Source organism: Struthio camelus, chromosome 17 (assembly GCF_040807025.1).
Source record: "Struthio camelus isolate bStrCam1 chromosome 17, bStrCam1.hap1, whole genome shotgun sequence".
NCBI lineage: Eukaryota > Metazoa > Chordata > Aves > Struthioniformes > Struthionidae > Struthio > Struthio camelus.
In genome coordinates this window covers 20,933,217-20,959,196 of record NC_090958.1, presented here as the reverse complement: position 1 = coordinate 20,959,196, position 25,980 = coordinate 20,933,217, and the positions used below count along the sequence as shown (strand labels likewise).

Below are 25,980 nucleotides of genomic sequence, written 5' to 3'. Positions count from 1 at the left end.
ATTTTAAAAGCACCAAAATAAGGAAGTCTGGATAGTACCAGGAGATTTGTTTGTAACTTCTGTTTAAAAATTAGCCACTGTATTCTAAGTACTCTTTACAAAGGTTTATAAATGTTGTAAATGTTTTTCATTAAAGCAATTCTTAAAACAAACTTGAGATCCTTCTTTTCACAGCAAACAATGTATTCAAGAAAGCTTCATAGCAGACTGAGCAGCTGTGTGAAGGACAAGGAGAGCTGTTTGTCTCATTCACCCCCTCTACATCTACGTTTCCAGATGGTTTCAGTAACTGATAACTCAGACTCTCTACTGTTCATATTCCCTATACACTTCAACATCACACTCCGCAGAGGCCAGGACTACAGCTTATTTCACAAGCAAATGAAATTGCTGTACCTCCTAAAATGCTATACAAACTGGAGATGTCCTTTTACCAGTAAATTCAAGGCCATGTACATTCCTGCCCTTTTTATCATCAAGTAAAATTGTTATTCTGCATCTCTGGAGGCATGACTGAACAGCATAAACAAAGGCTTAGGACTGACTGAAAGTTTTACTCAGACATATTTGAGTGCTTGATGAGTTTCCACTCCTGAAGCAGCATCAACAGTTTCATTGTTTGGTAGATGGAGATATATCTCTAGCACTTTTTGGGTCATCTCTGGTGTTGCATTTCCAGGAAGTGAGATCTCGCATGCACTGAGGCAAAGCAGCCAGTAGGTGACCTCATAGTCTCAAAAAGCCATACATATTCCTTTGCCCACTGGCAGAACATGCCACACAGGAAAAAAAAAAATCTCCAGAAATACTAGTTTCAGTTAAAGATGTCTCCCATAGCCTTTCATTTCCATGCACTTGAATTTTACTATTGCAGTTATGAACAGAACAGCAACTGTAACGGATAGAATGTTTTTATATTTACAAAAAACATGTTTTCATTGTTATCATCAATTATTCTAAATTATAAACTAAAGTGACAAACTATTGTAACTAGTGAGCTTACTGAAAGGCCAAACAAAAAAAATCAGTGGAGATTTGTGTTATGAAAAAGTAACATCCAGCTGTGGCTTTGCATCTTACTATTTAAAGTTAAAAACTGGAAACACAGTTCACCCAAGTTAAATAGCATTGAAACAATCCAAACTAACCAACAGACTAGCCGTGACAACTTTAACTCTAAAAATAATTTTTGAACAATTTTTCTGTTAATGTTTGAAAAGTTAAGGTTTCCCATGTCTGGAACAACGTGTAGTCATTTAAATCTGTGTGAAGGGGTAACATTCTGATTTGGGAGCACTTCATTATCTCTGTACTTATGCAACTGTCTACAAAAGAGAAAAGATAATAAGGAATTAGGCCTGCAAAGCTAATATGTGTTAAATTACTCTAAAAATAACCTTATGTAAATAATGAGATCCTTTTCTTTTGGCAACCTATCACCCAATATAAAGCAAAAGTTTACCTGAGAGTTGCAACACAGTACAGACAAGCATGATGCATTCCTTCAGGGCCCCCACGAAGCACAGAGGTACAGCAGATCATGTTGCCAAAGAAAGAAAAAGAATATTAAGAAATAAACTTAAGAAATTGTCGCTATACATTGTTTGATAATCTAAAATTTCTACAAGGACAGACAGGAACAAACAGCATAAGCATTTGGAGCCAAATTTTCTAAAATTATTTTTGGAAACAACATCCATTCATTCTGCAAATAGTACCCTCCAATGCATCCATATAGATGTCTTTCAGCGTGCTCTTACTCACCTGAGACTGCTCTGTATCACCTCTACTCACTTCCAGCTACAACCTCACTCAAAATCCACCGGGGCCTAGATCAACATTAATTGAATCAGCGTTCATTATGCCAGTGCTTACCAGTGTTCTCTGGTAATATTGAAGAAGCATCCAATGTAAACAATGTACATTGCATATTTATAGAAATTACATTTAAGTACAATCTAAATGTTCATTGATGAGCACTAGGGCAAAAGGTACAGTTATGCGAAATTTAACATGCTTTAAGGAAAAAAAAAAAAAGAGCAAGGACAATTTAGTTGCATCTGAGTCAACTCTCTGTAAGCTCTCATTCTGACACCGGTAATTCCCAATGAAACAGTTGGTTCTCACCACTGCAATTGTCATAAAAAAAGGTATAAGCAAAATTAAATTACATGGAATTTTTCCTAAGCTATTCCTGTCTATTCAAGCAGAGCCCAGTCTTCCAAGTACTGCACACTTGGGCAAGATCGGTCCTGATACTGCAGCTAGATCTGTGTCAGTGGACTGTCGTGTAAAGCCTGTAGGTTTCAACTGAGCTTTGCATAAGTATAAGCATTTCCCTCAAGACTCAAAGTTTTAATTCATCTGATTATTTGCAAAAGCAAAGCTACTCACAGTCTTGACAAAAAGCCACTGAACACCACGGGTAGTCCTGACAAGTCCACAAGCATTTGCTGGCTTAAAACTATAAACACTTCTGTATTTAAGTCAATATTGATATTAGTACTTCTGGAGTCCCCTATGGTACAAGTTGCTGTTCATGTGGCCCTGCCTCAAGCAATCCAGAATTTAAAGTGAACATGTAAACAATACAAAATAAATTTGAAGCACATAATCGAAATCTATAATGTATCAGCTGCTGCTACTAATTGCAATGGACAGATCCTGCACTATTAAGAACTCCTGTGGTTAAAGCTAACAAATAGATTTCACCATTTCTGACTGCCAAAAGCAAAACACTTTATTAAAATGTGAGTGACTAAAATGAAGAAATTACTACATTAAAAACTGATTCATTCACACAAAGGTGAGTTAAGCAACTATTTATTCTATTTCATCTTACCTTATCTACTATATTAAAGACTCCTCTGAGTTACAAGCTCTGACAGGGATTTTTAATTAATGCTCTTAAAGCACTCCACTTTCAACATACCAGGAATAGCATACAATTTATTTAATTAGCACACAAAGGGCTTCACCTGTCCCTTACCATTTACATAAGAAATATCATTAAGACCAAGTGCAGCTAATAGAGCAAATAAAATGAAGGTATCAGAACAAAGGCATAGCAGATTTGTCCCTCTGTGAAAGACTCATCCTGTGCCTGCAGAGCACTGAGCAAAGCAAAAATGCATGAGGGAGGAGACAGATGATTCTGGCAATAGCCTTCACATTTTGGGTCGTTCTGAAATTGTGTTGAGATAGAACTCTTCCTTACTTGCCATTTCCTGATAACTTTCCCCAACCTCTTTTCCTGTTGGGTCTTTTACAACAGCTGAATGCAGGCTTCTGTGTAAAAAATGCAGAAATATGTGAAGGTATCCAAACAGAAGAATATAAAGGAATCATTTTAAAATTACAAAACAAAAAGATGCTGATATTCTCGAGGTCTGAACTTATAAGGGAATTCCAAAGCCTGGGGAGCAGCTACAAAATAAGAGCTATTTACTTTTGAAAGCTGGCACTCTTCCAAAGAACAGCTAGCTTTTGCCAACAGGAAGTAGTCATCAAGCCTTCCTAAGCACAGTTGTTTACCTTCCACAGTATTTTGCAAGAAGAGGTTCCAACTCTGAACCAGGATGTGCAAACAGGAAAACTTACTGGAACATGAGCTTTTAGGCATGTGAGATTTCAACAGTTGGCTATTTTCCTTAGAGAGCTGGCTCAACATGTTAAATATTTGCACAGAATCCAGAACACAGGCTGTTAGTTTGCTGCAACAGCACAACAGTAAGTTCAGTTTCTCCAGTATCACCCAAGCACGTTCTGAAACATCACCCCCAAAGCAAGTGCAGGCAAATTTCCCTGCCCCTTGACACACTCATGGTATCATCTCAACCAAGTGCAGGGGACTACTTTTCAGTAGCACCTTTACCTTTTTTCTTCTACTTGTGACTATCAGTGACAACGTATCACCAGGCATATTAAATCAAGGTGGAGAGAACACCTCTCAAGGAACACCACACCTAAAGACAGAACTCACAGCACTCAACTCTATCCTCTAGCAAAGCCAAGACTTTAATGCCATTTAGAAATTATGTTAAAACATGGATCTTCCAGAACCTCTAAACGCTGCAAAATCAGCACAACTCTCAGGTCCACATTTTCACTTCAGCACTATTAGGAGAACTTTGCACTGTGCTTCGGACCAAGCTAGAAATAAAGCAGCCAAAGAGCTAATGGAGGGCTAGAGCAAGGAAACAGGTAAGTCGCACCCAGGCACCGGATATACCAGCAGACACACCTTTTAAAGGGAAAGGGAATCCATACAACAAAGTAAAGTCAAGGACAGAGGGATAGCGGGGGAACGGGATGGGCTCAGCACTAAGCAAGCTGGTTGGAGACAGAAGACTGAACAACAAAGCAGGGCCACAAAGCAAGACAGGCTCTGAACAACCATAACCTCTCCCGGACTGTGTGACTCCTTCATATATCGGATGGTTGGGGCACCCATCAGTCAGTTTCCCTGACCTGAGCCTAGACCCCTGGCCAGCTGGTCTACTGCTGTTTCATTCCCAGGTGGAGCCCCCCAGGGACCTCCAGATGTAACATAAATCCTGCCAAGGGAATCCAGTCACTATGTACAAAGATCTGTTTAAATGACAAATGTTTGCAGAGCTTTCCAGTAATGTTTCGGATCACAAAATAGCACAGAGACCATGTTTGGATTATATCTGTTCATGCATTTTTACAGAACTAGTAGCATGCAGTTGCAGGGAAGCATGCCCTTCCATTTGCTATGCTGTGGATAGCTTGTCTTCTTTATAATTCCCACGAGTGGTATACTCCACTCTCTGAATCTGTAAAGAAATTCAAGTCTCAGTCTGACAGCACAAATCCCATCTTTATCTCAAAATACTGGAATTTCCTTGTAAATATGTTGGCTTTGTCTTTATAAACAGCATTCTGTGCCTAGGGTAGGGGGAGTCACCCCTGGGCAGAGCAGGGATTAACAGTTCTATGGGGAGGCCTCTGCTATTTAATGAACGTGTCAGTTTTCTGGAAAAAGTAGAGAACTGGCAAAAATTGCAACCGTCACAAAATTATATATGTTAGTTAATTTCTGGACTTTTCTAAAACCAGAGAATTCCTGAGTTTTGTAGTGGTCTAACAAAATGAAGCAAATGGAAATTATAGCGCCAGTGAATCCAGCGACGAGACCACCCCACCTATTTGTAAGGATGGTTTTGAACACCTTATATAGGTTGCTTGTTTTTAAATTTACTGTTACCACTCCAGAAAGAGACTATGTATCATTAGACCAGGTTCACATAAATCTGCTACCTTGTATGCCCTAACAGGAAAAAAAGGAATCACACAAAATGTGAGAAAGCATGAAACATGAGATGATTTTGCTGCCAAAAAATGTGTGGCACAAAAAGGTTATTATAGGAGAGGGCAACAGTGGAGATTCAAATTTAAAACAACAAAAAAAAAAGGTTAATCGGTCACTATAAATGAGTGAGTCTACACTGGTTTTTGGGAACTGTGCTCCACACCTGCCTTTTTTATGAGGCCCTGCACGAAATGAATTGCTACTAAGCTACTACTAAGCTTATAACAGGGCACAACCTCTTTGAATGTGGAGCAAAGTTACAAAAGTGCCCGGAAGAGCCCCGAGATGGGCTTCAGCGCTTGCAACTGCTGAGAACTCCAACAGTGAAGGGAGACCCTTTTCCAGAAAAAAAAAGAGGCCTATTAAAAGGCCCCGCCCCTACCCAATCTTTAAGAATTTGTTCCAAAATGGTGAACAGGATTGTCTGAGTTAATTCATACATCTCTTGTGAGCCAGAAACAAAGCTTGGGGAGAGAGAGGAGCCTGGTATGAGGGCACGTGATCTCTGTCAAAAGACATGCACTGCCTGACAGAGCGGTTGACTGCAGTGGTCAGGACACAGGTGTAGAGGACAACACAGACCAAACTTCAGCATGAAGTTCTGATGGCATTGGAAGAGGAGCTGCAACAAGATGCACTCAACATGCAGGTGTGACAGGATCTCCCTCTCATCACAAAAGCAGCTGTGCCATAAAGATGATCAAAGTAAGAATCTCCAGCCTATGCCTGTGGCCCACCGCACAGGTCTAAGACAGAACCAAGGCTGGTCTACCACTGTTCTTTGTAACTCTGGGTAATAACTGGTCCCAATATTGTATGTGGGTGTAACATGAGGGAGAGCAAATAGAATGCAAGGCACACATTTGTATGAGACTCAGGGTTTAAAGTTGAACTGAATGGGTCTTTTCCAGACTTTTCTGGTGATACACTGAAGGCAGAGAGGCCAATGAGGCAGTCTCAATAATAAACATTAACGGAGATGGGACGATGGATGAGTGAAGATCACTTTTCTGCAGGATTTGCTTGAGATAGTTTTAGAGAAGACAAAGCCAACCTCACTTCCTACAGTACACAGGTGGTTTGGCAGTTCCACATGGCAGGCAAAGGACATAGATTCTGCATAATCCCTCTTTTTATAGCAGTATCACCTCCTTGCTGAGAGAAAGGCACGTTCCTACTACACTTGACAGACTTTGCTGAAAAGTGCTATATCCTTTAGCAAACTACTGTCACATTGCCTGTAGATTGCTCCCATCCACTACAAAGTTAGGACACTGTTAGGGAAAATAGCTGTGGATGAAAGGGTCTCACCTGGTGCCAAAGGAATGACTCACAAAGAGGTGTAGTGGTGCTCTGCTCACAAATGTCATGACTAGCTCTGCTCCCCAAGAGCGAAAAAACTGGTGACATCATTTGCCTCGTGGTCATTCCAGACACTGAACAGGACCTGCGTTCTAATGACACTAAAATCTGGGTCACACGTTTCCCTTCTGAGAGAGTCCTAAGGGCTAGTATTAGATAGTATTAGAGTCCACCACAACTCACAATAATCACACTGCTGAGGACACTTGGTTGCAGGAATGTACCGGCTCCATATCTGGCCGGTAAATGTTACATACATTTACATAGATGTAAACGTTAACAAGGTTTAAGATCATTCCTTCCACTCAGGCTGAGAGCAGTGGCAAGAACCCCAACATATGTCTCCAAGAAGGTAAGAAACAATGTTGGCAATATCCCAGAAAACTGGGTAAGGCAGTTGCGGTAAAACCCTTCCCCTCCTCCAGCTGGTGAGGAGCTCAGCAACTAGGTTAGTCCAAATATCCTACTGGAAGGTCATGGTTACTTTCCACCTGAAGATTGAGAGAATTAGAATTTTCAGAGGTGTGCTCTTCTGTCCCAACATGTACCGATGACATTTCAAAATGAGTAAAATGAATACAAAGATCATTGCAAGCCTTATAGGTTTGGAATAACCTCATCTTAGGCTGCAGAACAATTCCCTTTCTCATTTAATGAGCTACTGAGACAGATCTGGGAATACTCCAGCTGTTGACACTAGCCTGAGGCCCTAGGCCACTTTACAAGCGTTTTCAGACACACATGGGACAAACGAATTGTTTCTCAAACTATGCCCTTGACTCTCGTTGAATTATTTAAACTATCTACTCTTTACACCTTCTTACTCAACTTTCTTCCTTCCTCTTTTCCTCCTATTTTCATGTAGGTAACACTCAAATATTTCTTTCTCCGTATCTGACATTACACAACGGCAAAGCCTCTCCACCTTTGTTAAACAAAGCTATTTCCTCTGGTGGGTTGACCATCTGGAACATACCACATAAAGGTATTTTAGCAGGAACTAAAATGTGCAGTTGGGCACATTGTCTCTGGCAGGACAATCAACAGTAAGTATCCTTTAGACAGTCGTGCTGACCACAAAGCAGGGTAAGAAGCTCTCTTGAATAACTTGAGCATATCGTTCACAGACTTGAATCCAAATGACTGGAAAAAAAAGAAAAAAAAAAAAAAGAATGTGTGAACAGCAAGTTTTCCAAAAAATGGTGCAAATCAGAATTAAACTCAAAGCCCTTCAATTAAAACTTTCTGGAAAGGTGTCTTAGTTCAAGATCGACTTTATTGAATTTTTGTTTTCTGCAATTTTACCCAGTGACTTAACCGCATATTTAATAAAAGACTCTACTTATCCTCGTGATAGTAAAATAATTGTGAGTCTGAATATATTCTCAGTAATTACATCACAGCCAGTTTTCGCAATACTACTACAAACATTCAACAAGACTAGAGCGCAGGGTCTCACGACCTTCTTTTGCCAGCTATTACCAACTAGCACTAGCCACGTTAATGGGTATCATGATTATATTCAGTAAGAATGGTCACAACTAGTGCCAGTAGCAACTTCCAGTTCTGTGCCCGGTCACATAGCTGATACGCTGAGGTGTATGCTGTGTACCACTACTAGTACATATGCCTCTGCACTCATTAAGTATTCATGGTCATAACTGTTTTTCTCAGAAAGAAAAACAAGTTTTTGTTCTGATTCACTATAAAATTATATAGGAAAACTAAATCACATACAGACAGAATGTTAGGATTTTTCTAGGGCCATTAATACTAAGAAATCTGGATTTATATTTGATAAATCACATCACGGCTCGTCTCAGCAGTATGGTTACAAAGCATCACAAAGCAGCAAGAGAACGGAAAGCCTGTTTGCTGTAAAAAGTGCAAAACTTTTGTTTGCTGTAAAAAAGAGCAACTTCAGTATTTGAACATGAATGCCTGAAATCAGAAAAAGATATCAACGCTGACCTGCATTTTGTTAGAAAATACTAAAGTTGTTAGATGTGAACTATAATTATAGAAGAAATAGGAGTACAAATCCAGAAGAGATATACAAAGGAGAAGCAGATAGTTTTTAATGACGGGTATCTGAGAGGCCTAACAGGACCAGAACAAACAAATTCTTTGCGCTCAGAATAAAAGCCTTATCAAAAGTTGCCATATTTTTCACAAAGGTGTCAAATTAGAAAGGTGAACTTTCAGCCTTAGCTAAATGTCATGCTGCAGTGAGTAAGGAAAGAACAAACAAAAACTTATAAACGCAGTGTTTGTTCTCCGTATCATGAAAATCTGGCAGTACTCTAATAATGGAATAACGGCAAACTAGCACACCAGTTTTGCAGTGCCTTTGAACTTTTAAAGCTAATGTTTTTCCTTTTCTGTTTAACATCTTAACCACTTTTAATTCACTGTACTTCAGATATAAACTCAGTAGCCAAAATTTTAACATTTCATAGCAACTCAGGTCATAGGCAACTGCCCTAGAACAGTAAAACAAATGGAATATGCAAACTTTAGGGCACAAAGCTAAAGTTGACATTTAAAAATGAATTTAGTGCCCCAGGTGGCTGTATATTATTGCTTGCATGTTGCTAAACTGCTGTATTTCTATGTGCCAAATATTGCAAATGGTATTTCTCTCTATAAGACTTTTCCTTGCCTAGGCCCAAGATAGCTCAGATTTGACATTACTCCATTAGTCTCTGATATGGTAATGCCCTTCATTAGACAGTACTGAAAGTGTATTTTACGCTTATCAGACAGTAAAAATCCTGTATTCCTACTGCTCAGAAATATGTTGAATTCAAAATACATCACCTGAGGAATTTCTTTGTGCTCTCTGGCAGCTTCTGCTTGTCCATCACTAACCTCTCCTTGTTTGGTTTTTTTTTGTTGTTGTTTTAGCCCATTTTCCTGACAGCCAGAATAGCTTTAGTCAGGGCACCAGCCTTTGCACAAGCACCGCCCTTTACCGCGTTCCTCTTTGCTAAGACCTCCTGTTTGTGATTGCTTTGGTAGAAACCCTACCTGGAAGGCAGTAACAGAAAGGTTTAACGCTATCACCAGTCTTCAGTCACGTCAGCTCTCTGCTCCCGAGGCACCGCTCAGCTCGAGCGCCCTCCCCCCCCCGCCGCGGCACCGCGCCGAGGCCCACGCGGGACGGGTGCGCGAGCCGGGCGGCGGGGGGGGCTGCGGGCCCACTCGGACGGGCCGGGAGGGAGGGCCCTACGCCGCCACTCGGGCCGGCTCGGGGGGCCCAGGTGCCCCCACGCGGGCCCAGCACGCCCACGGGGGCCGGGCCAGGCAGCACCCCCACGCGGGCCCAGCACGCCCATGGGGGCCGGGCCAGGCAGCACCCCCACGCGGGCCCAGCACGCCCACGGGGGCCGGGCAGCACCCCCACTCGGGCCTGGGCCCAGACCCCGCCGAGGCCGGGCGGGATCCCCGTCCGCCCGGGCCGCCCCCCCGCGCGGCCACGCACCGGCGCCTCAGCGGCCCCCGCCCCGCCCCCGCCGTCTGATGCAACCCCTCTTTTCCCCTCCCCCCCCCCCCGCTTTTAGCCGGAGACCAATCACAGCGCAGCCCCGGGCTATCGTCATCCCGTGGCGGCCAATGGGGAAGAGCCACGACGGTAGAAATCGGGGTGGGGCGCGGGGAGCGCAGAGGGTTGCGGGTGGCCGTGCCGTGCCGTGCCGTGCCGTGCCGTGCCGTGCCGTGCCGTGCCGTGCCGTGCCGTGCCGTGCCGTGCCGTGCCGTGCCGTGCCGTGCCGTGCCGTGCCGTGCCGTGCCGTGCCGTGCCGTGCCGTGCCGTGCCGTGCCGTGCCGTGCCGTGCCGTGCCGTGCCGTGCCGTGCCGTGCCGTGCCGTGCCGTGCCGTGCCGTGCCGTGCCCGCGTCGTCCCGCCCCGCCATGGTGGCGCTGCCCGGCGCCGCGGCCCCCCGGCTGCTGCTCATCCCCAGCAAGGCGGCTGAGCCCGCGGGCCCCGCGCCCGGCCGCCCCCTCTCCGTCGTGCTGCCGGCGGGGGCCGCCCCCGCCCCGGGCCTGGAGGCGCCGCAGCCGGCCCGCAAGCGGCAGCGCCTCACGCATCTGAGCCCGGAGGAGAAGGCGCTGCGCAGGTGAGTGGGGGCGGGGGGGGGGCCGGGGCGGCGGGGGGGGGGCCGGGGCGGCGGGGGGGGCCGGGGCCGGGTCTGACGGCCGCGCTGCCCCGCAGGAAGCTGAAGAACCGCGTGGCGGCGCAGAGCGCGCGGGACAGGAAGAAGGCGCGGATGACGGAGCTGGAGCAGCAGGTGCTGGAGCTGGAGGAGGAGGTGAGGGCAGCCGCGGGGCGCGGGCGGGCGGGTGGGTGGGTGCGCTGCCACTCGCTGCCTCTCTGGGCCCTTTGCAGAACCAGAAGCTGCTTCTGGAAAACCAGCTCCTGCGGGAGAAGACATGCAGCCTTTCTCTGGAGAACCGGGAGCTTCGCTGCCGCTTGGGTTTGGATGTGCTGAAGACAGAGAACGAGAGCGAGTCCAAGGTGAGCTTTCTGCAGTTCCTCTGCTTCGTGGCAGGTCTTGTCGAGTTCTGCGCTGCTCCGCAAGGTAACAGCAGTGGGCAGAGGGAACAGAAGGTCCCTCAGTGCCGCAAGCTCTCTAGCAGCACCGGATGTGTCCTGAGGGAGACTTCACGTGCCAGAAAGACCCTTGCTGTCCTCCTAGTGGAGGCTTTCCCGCAGACTGAACAGGAGCCGATTTTGAAGTGGGTACCACTGGCAGTGTGGCAGATGGCAAGCTAATTAGTTCTAATTCACTTAAATAATCTCCTCTTCTACTTTCTGCTCCGGAAGTAAAGTAATACCTCTTATGATGTTGTCTTTCTGCCTCAGAAGAGAAGAAGGGATGGTGGGAGGTCAGGCTGTCACTTAGAAGGGGTGTATCTGCAAATACCCAAGGAAATGTCTGGAAGTTTGAGCCAACTTCTGAAATGGTTTTATTTCTTCTGGCACCTATTCCTGCACAAGCAAGTAGAGATTCTAGTATTGGAAGCCTTTGCAGTAAGAGCGTGATCTTCAGGAGGCTGTACTGTGAGCCAGAACATCTGTGGTGACTGACTGGGCTTCTTGTTTGGGACAGGTTGTGAAGGAATCTCAGGTGGATGAGATCAAGTTGGTGACCGGGTCCGCTGAGTCCGCAGCACTCAGACTACGTGTTCCTCTGCAGCAGGTGCAGGCCCAGCAGTCACCAGTTCTGACAGCTTCCACATGGATTCTGATGGCAATGACTCTTCAGACTCTGAGGTGAGCATCCATTCCTGTCTGAAATGCCCGTGAACTTGAAAACTACTGTGGATTTCTAGGCAGAAGGAATTTAGTTTTAACACTGACTCTGTGTGAAGTCTCTTGATGGCTTATCATAGTTAGTCTCTTTTTTTTTTTTTCCCCCCCTCAAGTTTTGGAACGCCTTACATGTGGTTCAAGACAGCTAGGGAAGTCTATCTAGTGAGTACAGCAGAAGTTCTTGCAGCTTAAGCTCCTGTTTCCATAAAATCTTACAGAGATTTTTTGCTCTTGCAGCAAAAATATACAAATATGAAAGCATACTGTGCCTTTACTGTTGCAGACAAAGTTGAGTATTCTGATGCTGATGTACTGGGGCTTTGCAAAGCTGTTAGTACTTAAACTGTCCCATATTACTGATGTTCAGGAAACTTTTAGGACGGGCCATTCAAAGCTCAGATGGCTTTGATCTAAAGTAAACCTTTGGTTGTGGGCAAATCTGCCTAAGCTAGTTTCTGGCACTTACTCTGCAGCATCAGCACGTGGAGCGTGATGTTTGTACATGATGGGTCCAAGATCTTGAGCAGCTTCTAATAAAGGTTTTGAGTATCAAACACCTGAGGACTTCTGTGAGGATCTCCAGAAGCCTTACAAAAGAGTTAATGGACTGAGAAGGTCTGAAAGATAGGTAATTGCGATAAATTTTTTTCTGATAGCAGTCGTCTTGGTAAACTCTTAGTTTTCTGCTCATGTTAGCATACCTTAACTTCCAGGTAAGGGTGGATAGGTGCCGAAAACAGATGTTTTCCTGTAGCAGTAGGAAGCTGTTTTTCTAAAAACAGTATTTCATTCCACAGTCTGATCTCCTGTTGGGCTTTCTGGACAGTTTGGACCCAGAGATGTTTCTCAAATATGCCGATTCAGAGTCAGCGTGCCTGGAAAAGCTGGAGGAAGAGATCTGCAGAGAAACAAATTCCATACCAGCCTCCCCCTCTCCCTCTTTGGGGTCCCCATCAGCTAAGTTGGAGGCCATTAATGAACTCATAAGGTTTGATCATGTATACACCAAGCCCCTAATCTTGGAGATTCCTGTTAAAATGGGCAACCAAACCAATATGCTAGTGAAAATAGAGGAAGTATCTCTCTCTCAATCTGAAGATAAAGCTATCCCTGAGACCCCAGTATCTGTGAAGGAGGAACCTGTAGACAGCTTCATGCCTGAACTGGGCATCTCTCATCTGCTTTCCTCTCATCACGGCCTTGCAGCCTCAAGCTATCTGTTGGATGCCTGTAGTGACTCTGGATATGAAGGATCCCCATCACCCTTCAGTGACATGTCCTCTCCACTTGACACTGACCATGCTTGGGAGGATAGTTTTGCCAATGAACTCTTTCCCCAGTTGATCAGTGTCTGACTTGGTAGTGTTAACTCTCCTTGGATAACTATACCGGTAGGATAACAGGACATTCCCCTTCTAGGGAGGGGGAGGGAGAAGCAAGTTTCTTCAGAAAAAAGTGTTGCTCACTTCTCCCCCGAATGCTAGTAGTGATGGCCAATGCATTTCTCCTGGGATGAGACAAGTAAATTCTCTTCTTCCCCCTGCCCCAAAGGCAAAATGAACGTTGCCTAATGAGGAAGGAAATTTGTTCTCTCAGTAACTTGCCAGTTCTGGAGGAACCTGAAAATTGGAACCTTGTTGATGCTTAAAAGCGAGATTTCTAATACCAAAAGCTTTGGGATGTTTGTGTAGACAGCTGGGTTAAAACTAAATAGGCTGTGTATCTTACAGATTTATTATGTTAATGCTTGTTTTCCATTTGCTATGTAGAGTTGCTTTCTCCATTTTAATATTTAAATGTACCTGTGCAATTAAAGTGCAATGCAGCTCATGATTCATTTTTGCCTTGGGCCTCATGGGGAGGGGAGAGTATCTGGGGCTTGCAGCGTGTGAAACTCTGTCGAAGATTGGGTCTTTCAGGGGCTGGTCCTTATACCATGTTGATGCAGTGTAAATCCAGCAGCATTTACATGCTGCATGATTGTAGCTGGATGCTTTAGCAGCCTTTGCGAGCACTCACTTGATGCTGCAAACTCTGTGCTCAAAGTAGAATGGAGTCGTATGATGGACGGCCAGTGCTGCTATGGCAAAATCTGCCAGAATAAGGATTGCAGGTGGCAGGAGCTTGAGATGTCTGAATAAAACTACTGCAACAGCTTTCTGTTGGCAATTAACGTGACTTTCAAAACACTGCAGAACAGTCCGACTGACGGTCAATGTATTTCTAGCGTTTCTGAAGCAGAGTGAGGTGCTTACATTTATGGAGTGAAAAATTGCAGATTCTGCGTTACCACAGGACTTGCTGAAGTATAAAACTAATTTTGCAGGGACTAATTTCAAATACCACAGCATGACTAAAAGCAGTTTCATTGCCCTCATCCACTTGCAACAATACAGTACTAAAAATACTTGCATTGGAGAGACGAGGGGAAGAAACTGAAATTCTGTACTCAGTATTACTGAGAGCTGGTCCAGGTGTTTGTACAAGCTGGTGTGTTGTTTTTGGTTTCAGTGCTACTTCATGTCTTGCATTAAACTTTGACAAAAATAATTTTAACTGGGAGGATATTGGTCACCGAGTTTTGAGGTGACAAGACTTCAGATTGCAAATTTGACTAATCTAGTATGCTGTAATTAAACATTTATTGCTATCTGATATTCAGATAAAAACTATAGCTGTGCAATGTAGCAGAAACTTGGAAGAAAAAGCAAGCTAAACTTTTTTGCAGCATCTGAAAATGGAAGTAATTGGGTAGGTAGCTGGTCTTGGCCTAGTGTTGCAGAGTCTGGCAATAGGTTGCTACCTTTGTACACTGCAAAATAGAGATGACTGAAAGAGGATCCTGTATCTTGTTGCGAATCTGAAAAGCAATGGGCAAGTGACAGTGTGATTCATAATTTTGCATGACTTCTGTCAGTGCTATTGGAAATCCATATAAAATTCAAAAATGAACTTAAGTACAGTGAAAATCATGTTTTGGTGATGTAAAGAGAAACAATCTATCTCCCTCGCTTCCTTAAAACAGTACTCAGCATTCCCTAGCCTGGAAGTCTAAAACATTAGTTTACAGTTAGTTTTAATATTCTTTAATATTAGAAAGTAACACCTGTAAAAGGATTGAGATTTCACGGAATTTTCTCTGAGCTACAGGAAGGACAAGATCCAGCACAATGGAGGTGTGCAACTCATTCCACTGCTCTTGTGGCCATATTTCCTGTTCTCCTGCAGGCAACACCTGGCCTTTGAAAGGCAGTACAGAAACAGACTAAACATAGTAATTGATGTAGCTGTGTGTCTGCTCAGTGCTGCACTTTACTTCTAGGCAGTATGTGTGTTCTTGTGAATTCAGTGTCTGAGAAAGCAAAGTGTGGTCGTGATTCACTGTAGATGTAGCCTGTTCCTATGTGAGGCTCTTTTTTCTTCCCCAGGAGCAGATCCCCAGTTTTAGGTAAGGGTTTTTGGTGACAGACAGTATTTCACTTAAAATAGCTCAGGTTACTAAGGATGTGTCTCAGTCCAGGTTCACTCATTAGCATTGGCATTGCATTTTCCATCTACAGGGACTGATATAACTAAAACAAACACTTTCAGTAGCCACTGAAAGTATGGCCTTTGCCAAAAGAAGTGACTATAATGAAATCAACTATATTTAATAAAGTTAATATTTTAGCTGCCTGAACAACTTTTAATCTTTCTCTTCCCTCTTGTGTTGTATTTGGGAGTAGTGTGAACATGGATAAGAGGGCTTGCCCTATACCATGGGATGATTTAAATACAGCCTCTACTGTAAAAGTAAAGGGCAAGGCTTCAGTTTTGTTGTTTTTTGATTAGGTGGGTGGGGTTTTAAAATTTTGTTTAGTTTTAACATAGTTCATGCAGCCAGAAATGGCAGAAAGGCTGCTATTTTCTGCCTTCTGCCAAAACTGTCTCCAGGATGTACCACTTACATCTGTCTAGCTAGTGTAGGTGCCTGTAATCACTATCCAGCCTTGCATCAAGGCTAGACTGATCCAGTTCAGCCACTGCAGCACCATTTGTGCCACGCATTGAATGAATTGTAAAAGGTCATACAAGATTAAGTGAACTAAATAATCCTCAATACTTTCTACTGAGAGTTGCTTCAATACCCTGATTTCCTAGTAATTTCCCAGCTGTGACTTACAAATTAAAATGCTGCAAACACTGCCATCAAGTGCCCATTTGCAGTATTTGCATGCTTCACAGGCATGAACATACATTGTCTGCTTTCAGTGGCATGTTCTTTCACTTACTTTACAGATGAAAACGTTTTATGTCTCTATGAGCAATAAACATTTTAAACAGATCTAAAAAAATTCAAAGAACAGTTCCGTTATGGTTATAGTCCCATCGTATTTGGAACGTGGACTTTCCTCTTAATAAGGTATGCCTGTGACCCTATTAAGCACAGTAGATGAAAAATTCAACTAAGTGTTATTTACACCTCTTTAGTTCCCTTTTTGAAGTTTACAGCCACACATATTCCCTGGCATGCTTTATCAAGAATTACTGTCCCTACAGGTTCCAATGTAAATTTCAATTGCAAGCTGTTTTCTTATACTAAGACCACTCCCATTAAAAGCACACAGATATTTATTTCTTCAGAGGAGTTAGGCATTTGGAAGACTAATGGAATTCAGAATTTCCATTAGCACTAATATTTTTTACTGGAGTCAAGCCAGCTTAGGAGCTAAGGCACCACAAGGTTTTATGCATTTAGATAGTGCATCAACATCCATAGATTAACGTGTGAGAATTTATAGTGGCAGCAGATGGTCTTTATTTGAGATTTTCCTGTGGATGAAAGAAGCTAAGTTAAATTAAACCTGAAGAGAGAGAGAGAGAGAGAGAGAGAGAGTGTGCGCGTGTGTGTGTGTGAAAGAAGCTAAGTTAAATTAAACCTGAAGAGAGAGAGAGAGAGAGAGTGTGTGTGTGTGTGTGTGGGAGGAATAGGGGAGAGTAATACGTGCTTTGAGGGACTTTTGAGGGATATCATCTTTACAGCATGCTCCCGTAAGATGACTACTTTCCAATTGCTCTAAATTGATTTTTGGAGTCCCATGTTCTACTGAGATACAAGTCCACTTGTATTACAGCAAGCACAGATCCATACCTGGCACACATCTATGTTACATCTGCAGTTGATTACAAACTATCTGCGATGGAAACCACACATCTGCCATAGCAAACTGTCGCAAGACACGAGCTTTAAAGCAATTGCAAGTCCAGCTCCCAGTCCATGCCAAAATAAATTCTGTCCACAGGGTTGGCTCTGTAACTGAAATACTTCTCCCATCTCCACAATTTGACAGCCGCATTCTCATGAGATTCTCAGCCAGCCAAGAGCACCTTACACAATCCTAAATGGGTTGGTTTTTACACTATTTTTTTCTCTCTCCTGCTCCCTGCATTGGAGAATTAAGTCACCTTTAAGTCTACAATACAATTTAAGTGAGTCAGTGTTTGACTCTGCCTGGAAACCTCTCTTCTTGTTGTTTTTTTTAGAAATAAATCTGATGTGCGATTTCCCTCATTTTGAAAGCAAAGGTAGTACTGATCTGGCATACACTTTTATATAGCCTGTCAACTGCTTCAAAAACTTGAACTGAAGATGTTAAAAGAAGGGCAAAGCATTATATTCCAATAAATCAACCTAATTAACATTTTGATTTGTTTTAAAACTCTCCTCATTCAAAGATTTCTTGGTTTTAGATGGAGCTAGCCAAGTCAGGCGTTCCTAATTTTAGTCTGAGGTGAAAGGCAAGATCTGAAAACAAAAGCTATAGCAACACCTCTTGGTGTCCCTTTGCTTTGCCAGAAGCCCTCAGGTCATGACACACCTGCAGCCACTCTTCCCTGCCTGCAGCTTCAGGTTTATTTCTACCCTGCTGTTGAGGAAAGTGACATGTCCTTGGGAATATGTGGTTAAATTTAAAGCTTTTCTAGGTCAGAGGCCAGAACAGTATTTGACCATCCAGTAAAAGGACCGGACATACACTCTCAATCTTTGTCTTCACATCCATTAAGAATGAAACACAGCCGTCTAAAAAATATTCTAAAAAATTTATTGAAAACTGACATACAAAGGGTCATTTGGTCCCAAGAGAAAACAGACCAGGATCAGATCTTCTGTATTTAAAAATAAAGGATAAAGATTTTCCTAATACTGCATCACATGTGCCATCTTTCTTGTAAACAGAATTAATAAAAATCTTGTAAGGAAGCCAACAACAAATGGAACTGTCGCAAATACCAAAGTTAGTTTGAAATGACTCAGTAGCCTTCCCTCCCTTATACTCTCCAAGTCATTGCTAGAGCAAAAAATGTGCTCAGTCCTCCTAGATAACTATTCCTACCTATACTCTTCTACCCTCCCCCAATCAATTTAAGAGATTCAGCTGTTCTCTTCTAAAACAGGAACACGAATTATGAAAGATTCGAAATAAATGCCTGCTACTAAAGCAAACTTCTTAAGACAATTTTTTCCCCATCTCATGGTCTTTGTCAGTAGTTCACTGCTAAGTTCTTGTTTCAGAGGGCAGAACGACAGGGGTCAGTGATTCTGTATTAGCATCAAAGGATTAAAAGAAGAAATACACGTCTGAAAGTCAACCTTTAGTACAAAACAGAACAGGAAAAAGTCATTTTTAGAAGACGTCTACATAAATTTCTTCTCCTGCAATTGAAGCAATTTGTCATTTAACATTTTAAAAGGAAAAAAAACCTCTGCATCTAGATTCCACATATTTAGGCCTCCCACAGTTTTCTACATCCTCTGCCATAATTCAAGTGTTGTTGAGATGGTTTCATCACATCTTTGATTTTTTTTTTTCCTCTTTCGTTTCAGTTGATTTAGGATCAGAGCCATCAGGTAAAGTCCCAACCTTAAACTTTCACTATAATCCTGCAAGCTTAAAAACAGTGAGGTATTTAGAAGCATCATATTTTCTACCCTTAGTGACTACAGCCTTCTCCAAACTGCATTGCTTTACACTATACTCAAGCAACGCAGCAAGTTTAGCAGTTTAGCAATACTCACGTAAGGAATTTTACATACTACTTGCAAGAGATTTATAGCAGAGACTGAAAGGAAATTATATATAAGAGCAAGAGAAACTGGCACCCATTCTCCAATTTATAAATTCCAGAATGGTAAAACTGAACATCAGTTTCCAGACTAATACCTATTCTCAAATGGTTGTATAATTTTAGTGCAGCTCTGAAATGTTTTAGCAGGAGACAGTGAATTTTACATAACCTTTGACAAGAACAGCAAGACAGACAGGATTTAACAAACACAGGACTCCTCTCCCTTGACCCAAACATCCTTGTCAAAAGATAGCTTTGCAATAAAGAAGCTTCTGCTGTCAACCAAGAGAGAAGAAAGGATGACTGCAGAAAGGGAAGCTTGATTTTAAACTATCAACTATGGGTTAGTCAACAGTGTAAAAGAAAAAAAAATTATCAAGAAGCTGTGCAAAGAAAGAGTAGAGTTGATTTTCTCATGCAAACAGCTCCTTTACTGAAAGACCAATGTATTTGCTTCTCTATGTTAGATGGAAGTCAAAAGCAGACTGGGATGCTAACATTCCCAGCAGAACCTATTACTTGGAAAGGAATTTCTTAAGAAAAGTCTCAATTCAGACATCTGAGAAAGCTTGGAGACTGAACAGAAGATTCTTTACTTTGGTTAAGGGTTTTAAGCATTAGAGAAGTGTGATGTATTGAAGAAAGGTGCAAGTGATTTGACAGTTCCTTTTCCTAACACCATAAACTGAGATAAATTCTTTTGGCATAAGTCTGTATGAACCACATGGCATTATGTGAATGGCACATGTGCTGGCTTGGACTGCAAGTCTAGTTTCACTCAGGAAGAAGGCAAGCGTCTTCCTCACTTCACCACCAATGCCAGCAGTCACACTTAAAGTTTAGGACTTAGTTATGTAAGGTAAGCAGCATTTGACCTTCCTTACCCCAAAAGCAGCTCCTTCTAATCTGAGTTACTTACCATGTTTATCAAAATTAAAGCATACCACTTATTTCATCAAAAGTTACACTGACCTCAATTGACTTTTCAACTAAATGCATATAAACAAAGAATCACGGCACAACGTAAAATGTGAATCACTTGGCGGGGAAATACTTTTCTCTAGACTTTGCATCATTTGAAAGGGGAAAGCAGCATCAAAAACCCACAAGTACAATTTTATGGGGCAGTGAATGAAAGAGGACTAAGGTTAGGAGTTATCTTGCAAGTTAGTAGCCAGAATTACTTTTCACAAAGCAAGAGGCTTATACCCAGCTATAACATTCTTCCCTGCCACAGGGCAGAATGTATCGTTTCTGCAGTTGAGTTTAAATCAAATGCAAGCCAGCTGCATACGAAGTAATGACTGTGTGAAAAGTTCACAGGGATTGCTTTTTTCCACTTGTGACCAGACTCAGAAGTATTCCTTTCTTTCAATACCTTTGTGTAATTCCGATGGAACAAAGTGACAAAGCACAGTACATGCATCCAAGTCTCAATGGCTCAGGAAGTGAAAGGTGTGGCTTAAGCCACGGTTACATTCAGAATTTGCGTTATATACTTTACCGGGGACAATTAAGAGGATATTTCCCCATTAACCAATATGGGAAGCTACTTCCTTGTTCCAAAGGCCTCTTGGATTTCCTCACTAAAAAAAAAAAAAAAAAAAAAAAGTATATTTAACAGACCAGACTACAGAAGTCTTTCTAAAATTTCCTAAAGTTGTGTCTGGCCAATCTATATTCATATGGTTGTTACTAGGAGAACAGGAGAAAACAAACAACAAAATAAAACTTCAGATTCACACATCAAATCAGAAATAAACAAGGAATGAAAAAACAGCAACAAAAACCATCAGAAGATCACCACTTCCAGTCTAAAATCTGGCATTTACAACTCCATTTCTTCTTCTGCACACCCAGGGATCCCCAAACTATCATACAAATTTGGAGACATTGCAGTCTGTTGTGGTTCAGGGAATGAGTCAGTCTGTGGGTGAAAAGCAGCTCCTGGTGTTGACTGCTTAGCTTGACACCCTTCTGTACTCTGCTGCTTGAAGTTCTTAACAGAAACAGACTTCAGTTTATCTGAGAGAAATTCAGGAAGGGGTTTCCAAAGCACCAGCTCCATAGAAGGACGGCTCCTAGAAGGGATGGAGTCTCAGTTTAATTTCAAGTTCTCCAACCACAACTATTAAATGCAGAAGACCAGTCAGTATCTTCATCCTTTGTGCTAACCTGGCACTATGTCTCAGAATGCATACACCAGGTTTTTTCCTATTAAATCTCTTCTTCCTTAACTAGTTCCAATACTTCTAGTTCTAACCCTGTATTCAGGAAAATTCTCTTTTCTGTTGCACCAAACTTGATGACTACTGCTGGTCACACTTCAAGACCTTCTTCTTTTGGAAACTCACATACATTAAAAGCAGGGTATGTATGTTCAATCAACGTATTTCACTCTGTACAAACGAGTAGAAAATAAACAGCTTGCTGACCGCTATAGCTGCACTTACTTCTGTTTTACATTAGGATAGCTTTTCCTATTTTTGACCAGATGAATGATGTGTTATACAATGCTGGCTGCATCATGCAATAATAAAGGTCATCTCCACAAATAAAAGAGACCGGGTCTCTCTTTTCATTTGCATGTGTTAGCTACATAGCACCATGATTTCCTCCAGAACTTACATAGATTCTATTATTTTCTTTGTCAGGACTTCACCAAAATCCCTCTTCATCCCTTTTTTAAGGGTATCTGACAGGATAAGAGTGGGCAGATTGCTAATATTTCCATCAGCATGAACTTCCTCATCTTCATCAATTATCCTAGGAATGGAGGGGGAAGAGGGAAATAAACACCTTTGAGCATACTGTTAACAGGCACATCCACTGCAGACTACAGTTTTATATCTACATGCACTGTACTGTACAGTGTAGATATCTGACCTAGGCTGGGTACCAGAAGCAGCGGGGCCATGTTAACATGAGTCTCTCTTGGGCCAATTTAACCTAAGAATGAGGGTACAATATAAGCCACTTGAGCAGCTATGCCACTTCTGGTACCTGAGCTAGCTTTATTATCTCTGCATTGTCCAGCAGTATGCAATGCAGACATACACCAGGAGAAAGAAAACAAATTCACTTCAGGGCAAAGTGTACAATTCCGTCACACTACAAGAACGAATCTCAGTTATGCAGTAGCTTAACCTTCTCAACTCCCCACGTCTTAACCTTGAGAATTACCGAAAAGCTACCGAATATAGTTCTTAAACTTTTTGTGTCATTTTAACCTCAGAGAAATTGATGCAATGTCCTTACAGGGTAAGCATTTAGAACAAGCTTAAGGCCTTTGTTTTTGATAGGCCTTTTAAAGAAAAGTTAACAAGCAGCTGGGAGGCATGCAGAACAATCCTCTGAGAGATCCAAAGCAAACTTTGTAATGTAGATACAGCCAGATGATAAGACAAATATTACCACTCTGATTTGCCCAAAAAATATTAAAATTGTCTAACGGTACCTTGCATCCTTTCCAACATTATCTGTGGAGTAATCACCTAAAATCATCTTCAGTTCTGTAATTTCTATAACTTTTGGCTTTTCTAATAACTGTTTGCAGGGGCCACTTTAGAATATTTTGGAACACTAGCCCAATTGTGATCAACTGATATATACATGACGTTCTCAGAAACCTTTCAAAGGCAGGAGTTGAACGCACAGCACATTTATTAAATGACTGCCCATAAGCCCCATATCAAGCCACCTGACAATTACAAGAGGAACTCCAGTCTTACTGCCTACATGCAGAAAGATCTCTCTGGTTCCTGGTACCCTGAACACTAACAACTTCACATCTATCCCGAGCGTCTAGAAGAATTAATCAGAACAAGCTGCAATTGAGGGAGAAAATGGTGAGCTCAAACCTAACCAGACCACATCAGTTAAAGCCTGAGCTCTAGATACTCACAAAAGAGCATACAAAACCCACTCCAATATCATAATGTTGCATGATAATTTTAAAGAGGTGGTTATTTATTCAGCGTTTCTTGCTCTATAACCCTCAAGTTCAGATCATAGTTATTAATCCGAACAGACATAAGACCGTAGGGAGCCTAAAAAGAAAGCACTCGAACAAAAGGTTCATCTAAAACTGAGAGGTGTTGTCGCACTGCTCAATGCTAATTACCCCGGAATGCCCAGCAAAAAAGGGAAAGCTCAGCAAAGCCCATCTACTCAATCCCTGCATTTACCTGTCCTCAATTTCCTGAAGCTTCCTGCGAGCAACCTCGCATTGCTGCTCCCCCATTGTCTGATCCATTTCTTCACCGGGAATTTCTAACGTGGCAGCTTCAGGACGGCTGCCACCATACTGACTTGCTACCTCCCCAGCTGCCTGCTGACCTGCACAGAGAATCCATTCTTCAGTGTTGGGATTCAAAGGGGAATTTTTGGCTCCTGTCAGTCTCTTCTTCCTCACAGGACAACTAGGAAATAAAACCAATTCACAATTGACAAAAGAGAAACCGTACTGAGAACTGTTTCCTGTATTTTACAGGAACGCATTTCAATAGACTTGACACACTATGGCAATTAAATCTCTTTCTCCAAAAACACGTAAACGTTCCTCTTACTAAAATGTAGGTACCCATGAAAGAAAAATCAATGCCAAGCAATTGATTAGGTAAGTAAAACGGATTTGGGCTTGTATCTGCAGTTCAGGAGAAGAGTTCCAAACAGAAACAACGACAGAGGTTCCTTTCCTACATGTCTTGTAGATGAGATGCACCGAAATCCTTACAGAAAATAAAAAGTAAATTAAGATTTTTCACGCTATAGAAGACAAATTTAATTTACCCTTCTGCCTCTTCTTCTAGTTTATGCTTCTTTCCACAGCGAACAGAGACACTGCAAAAGGAAAGCAAATGGTTATTTGGCTGCTAATTATAACTTCCAGGGACGCTGAGATTTTCAAATAATACTTTTCTCCCTTCAAAAATTTCACCCACAGCTTGAACAATGCTAAGAGCAACTGGCAACACGTCACCAGCTGCGAAGGGAGTAGAAATTCTGAACAATGAATGATCCGTTTTTTCCAAAGGAAGTCAAACAAGGCTGGAATTACTCAGTTCTCTGAGCTGAATTCCACAGTAAATTCTCTTCCTGCAAGGTATTTGTTTTTTCCACAGTGAGCAAGACTGACTTTTCCTAAAACTCAAATGCTTCAAGAAGCAACACACGATCCAACTTCAGTCTCTAAATACACTGCCTCACACTGACAGACTCAAATTAAACGTGATCAAACATACATACGCTCGTACAAACAGTCTGGGCTCACGTATGAGAGAGAGCAAGTAAAATAGGAGAACTCACAAGCACGTCAAGATCTTGCTCAACATGACCCCGTTTCTTTCCTTTCTAGAAGGCTCCTTCAGCCCCCATCAATAAACTTCAAAGCAACTGAGTTACCACTACAATTGCAATACTGTAAAAGCAGCAGAATGCTAGAAAAGCACAAATTACGGTCTCTTTTGACAAGAAAAAAGTATTTCAGAGCCCTATGACAACCGGGCCGTGTTTCCCTCCTCTGCCCGGGGAGGCCGCTCGTACTTACTGGCTGTGACTGTGCCGCTGGAGTAAGCCCGGGGCGTTTTCCGCGTGCGTGAAGGAACCCACGGGGGCAGCGGTCCCGGCTTCGTGACAGCTTCCAACCGCCGCTAAGGAGGCGAGCTCGAAGCCGCTCCGCAGACTCGCGTCGCTAGAGCCGCAGCCGTGGGCGCCGCCGCGCCCGTTCCCCGCCATCAGCTCCATCCGCGGCTGCAGCGACTCGAGGCCCAGGGCTGCGGGCTGCGGACCGGGCCGCGCCGCTCCCGCCGGGCCGCGGCGCTCCGCGGCGGCGGCCGGCGCCTGCGGCAGCTCCACGGCGGGACCCGCGGGGACGCCGCGGCACGCTCGGCCCAGCGCCGCCATCTCCTGCTGCCGGGAGAGAGGCACGTGGAGGCGGCCGTGGAGGCCCTCGGCGGGACCGCGCCCCCCCGCCCCGGCCCCCCGAGACGCCCTGCAGCAGGCGGCGCCGCCCGCGCAGGCCCCGGAGCCTCGCACCGCCGGCCGGCCAGCCGCCACCCCGCGCCCGCCCGCGCCGCCAGGGCTCGCTCACTCGCGCCGCCGAGCGCCCTCCGCCGAGCGCCGCGCCGGGCAGGGCCCGGAGCGGGACGACAGCGCCAGGGCCCAGCTCCTTCCAGGCCTTTCGGGAACGCGGCCGCGGGGCACGCCGGGAGCCGTAGTTCCGGGCGGTGGGGGCCGCGGGGCACGCCGGGAGCCGTAGTTGCGGGCCGCGGCGGCCGCGGGGCACAACGGGAGCCGTAGTTCCGGGCGGTGGGGGCCGCGGGGCACGCCGGGAGCCGCTGTTCCGGGCCGCGGCGGCCGCGGGGCACGCCGGGAGCCGCTGTTCCGGGCCGCGGCGGCCGCGGGGCACGCCGGGAGCCGCTGTTCCGGGCCGCGGCGGCCAGGACTATGGGAGCCGTAGTTCCGGGCGGCGGCGGCCGCGGGGCACGCCGGGAGCCGCTGTTCCGGGCGGCGGCGGCCAGGACTATGGGAGCCGTAGTTGCGGGCGGCGGCGGCCGCGGGGCACGCCGGGAGCCGCTGTTCCGGGCGGCGGCGGCCAGGACTATGGGAGCCGTAGTTCCGGGCGGCGGCGGCCGCGGGGCACGCCGGGAGCCGCTGTTCTGGGCCGCGGCGGCCAGGACTATGGGAGCCGTAGTTCCGGGCGGCGGCGGCCGCGGGGCACGCCGGGAGCCGTAGTTCCGGGCGGCGGCGGCCAGGACTATGGGAGCCGTAGTTCCGGGCGGCGGCGGCCGCGGGGCACGCCGGGAGCCGCTGTTCCGGGCGGCGGCGGCCAGGACTATGGGAGCCGTAGTTGCGGGCGGCGG

The 25,980-nt window shown here is 44.3% G+C and overlaps 3 protein-coding genes across 7 annotated transcripts in view; 1 reads left to right on the top strand and 2 right to left on the bottom strand.

Moving 5' to 3' along the window:
- Positions 1-10,252, bottom strand: part of ZNRF3 (zinc and ring finger 3) — a 120,664-nt gene extending 110,412 nt beyond the window's left edge. For 2 of the 4 annotated variants that reach the window (XM_068911605.1, XM_068911604.1), the window contains exons 1-4: positions 10,182-10,252; positions 9,518-9,727; positions 7,674-7,840; positions 1,463-1,502 (exon numbers count right to left, since the gene is read on the bottom strand). The gene's annotated coding sequence lies outside the window, so the exon portion shown is untranslated. Of the gene's footprint in view, positions 1-1,462; positions 7,841-9,517; positions 10,068-10,181 lie in introns of those variants that run through there. The other 2 variants (XM_068911602.1, XM_068911603.1) reach the window with 2 other exon arrangements.
- Positions 10,253-10,593: 341 nt separating this feature from the next.
- On the top strand, positions 10,594-13,847 carry XBP1 (X-box binding protein 1). The gene is given in 6 exon segments (XM_068911612.1): positions 10,594-10,814; positions 10,910-11,006; positions 11,084-11,212; positions 11,808-11,885; positions 11,888-11,971; positions 12,808-13,847. Coding segments are annotated over 6 exon segments (1,152 nt in total). The 5' UTR covers positions 10,594-10,608; the 3' UTR covers positions 13,366-13,847.
- Positions 13,848-18,072: 4,225 nt separating this feature from the next.
- Positions 18,073-25,027, bottom strand: CCDC117 (coiled-coil domain containing 117). 2 transcript variants are annotated; one of them, XM_009672336.2, is made up of 5 exons: positions 24,666-25,027; positions 23,909-23,959; positions 23,305-23,538; positions 21,746-21,883; positions 18,073-21,198 (listed from the first exon to the last, which is right to left on the bottom strand). In XM_009672336.2, the coding sequence occupies exons 1-5, from the start codon at positions 25,019-25,021 to the stop codon at positions 20,946-20,948; spliced, it is 1,032 nt and encodes a 343-aa protein (XP_009670631.2). In that variant the 5' UTR covers positions 25,022-25,027; the 3' UTR covers positions 18,073-20,945. The 2 variants fall into 2 exon arrangements, with proteins under 2 accessions (XP_009670631.2, XP_068767714.1); XM_068911613.1 differs by lacking the exon at positions 21,746-21,883.
- Positions 25,028-25,980: the final 953 nt, after the last annotated feature.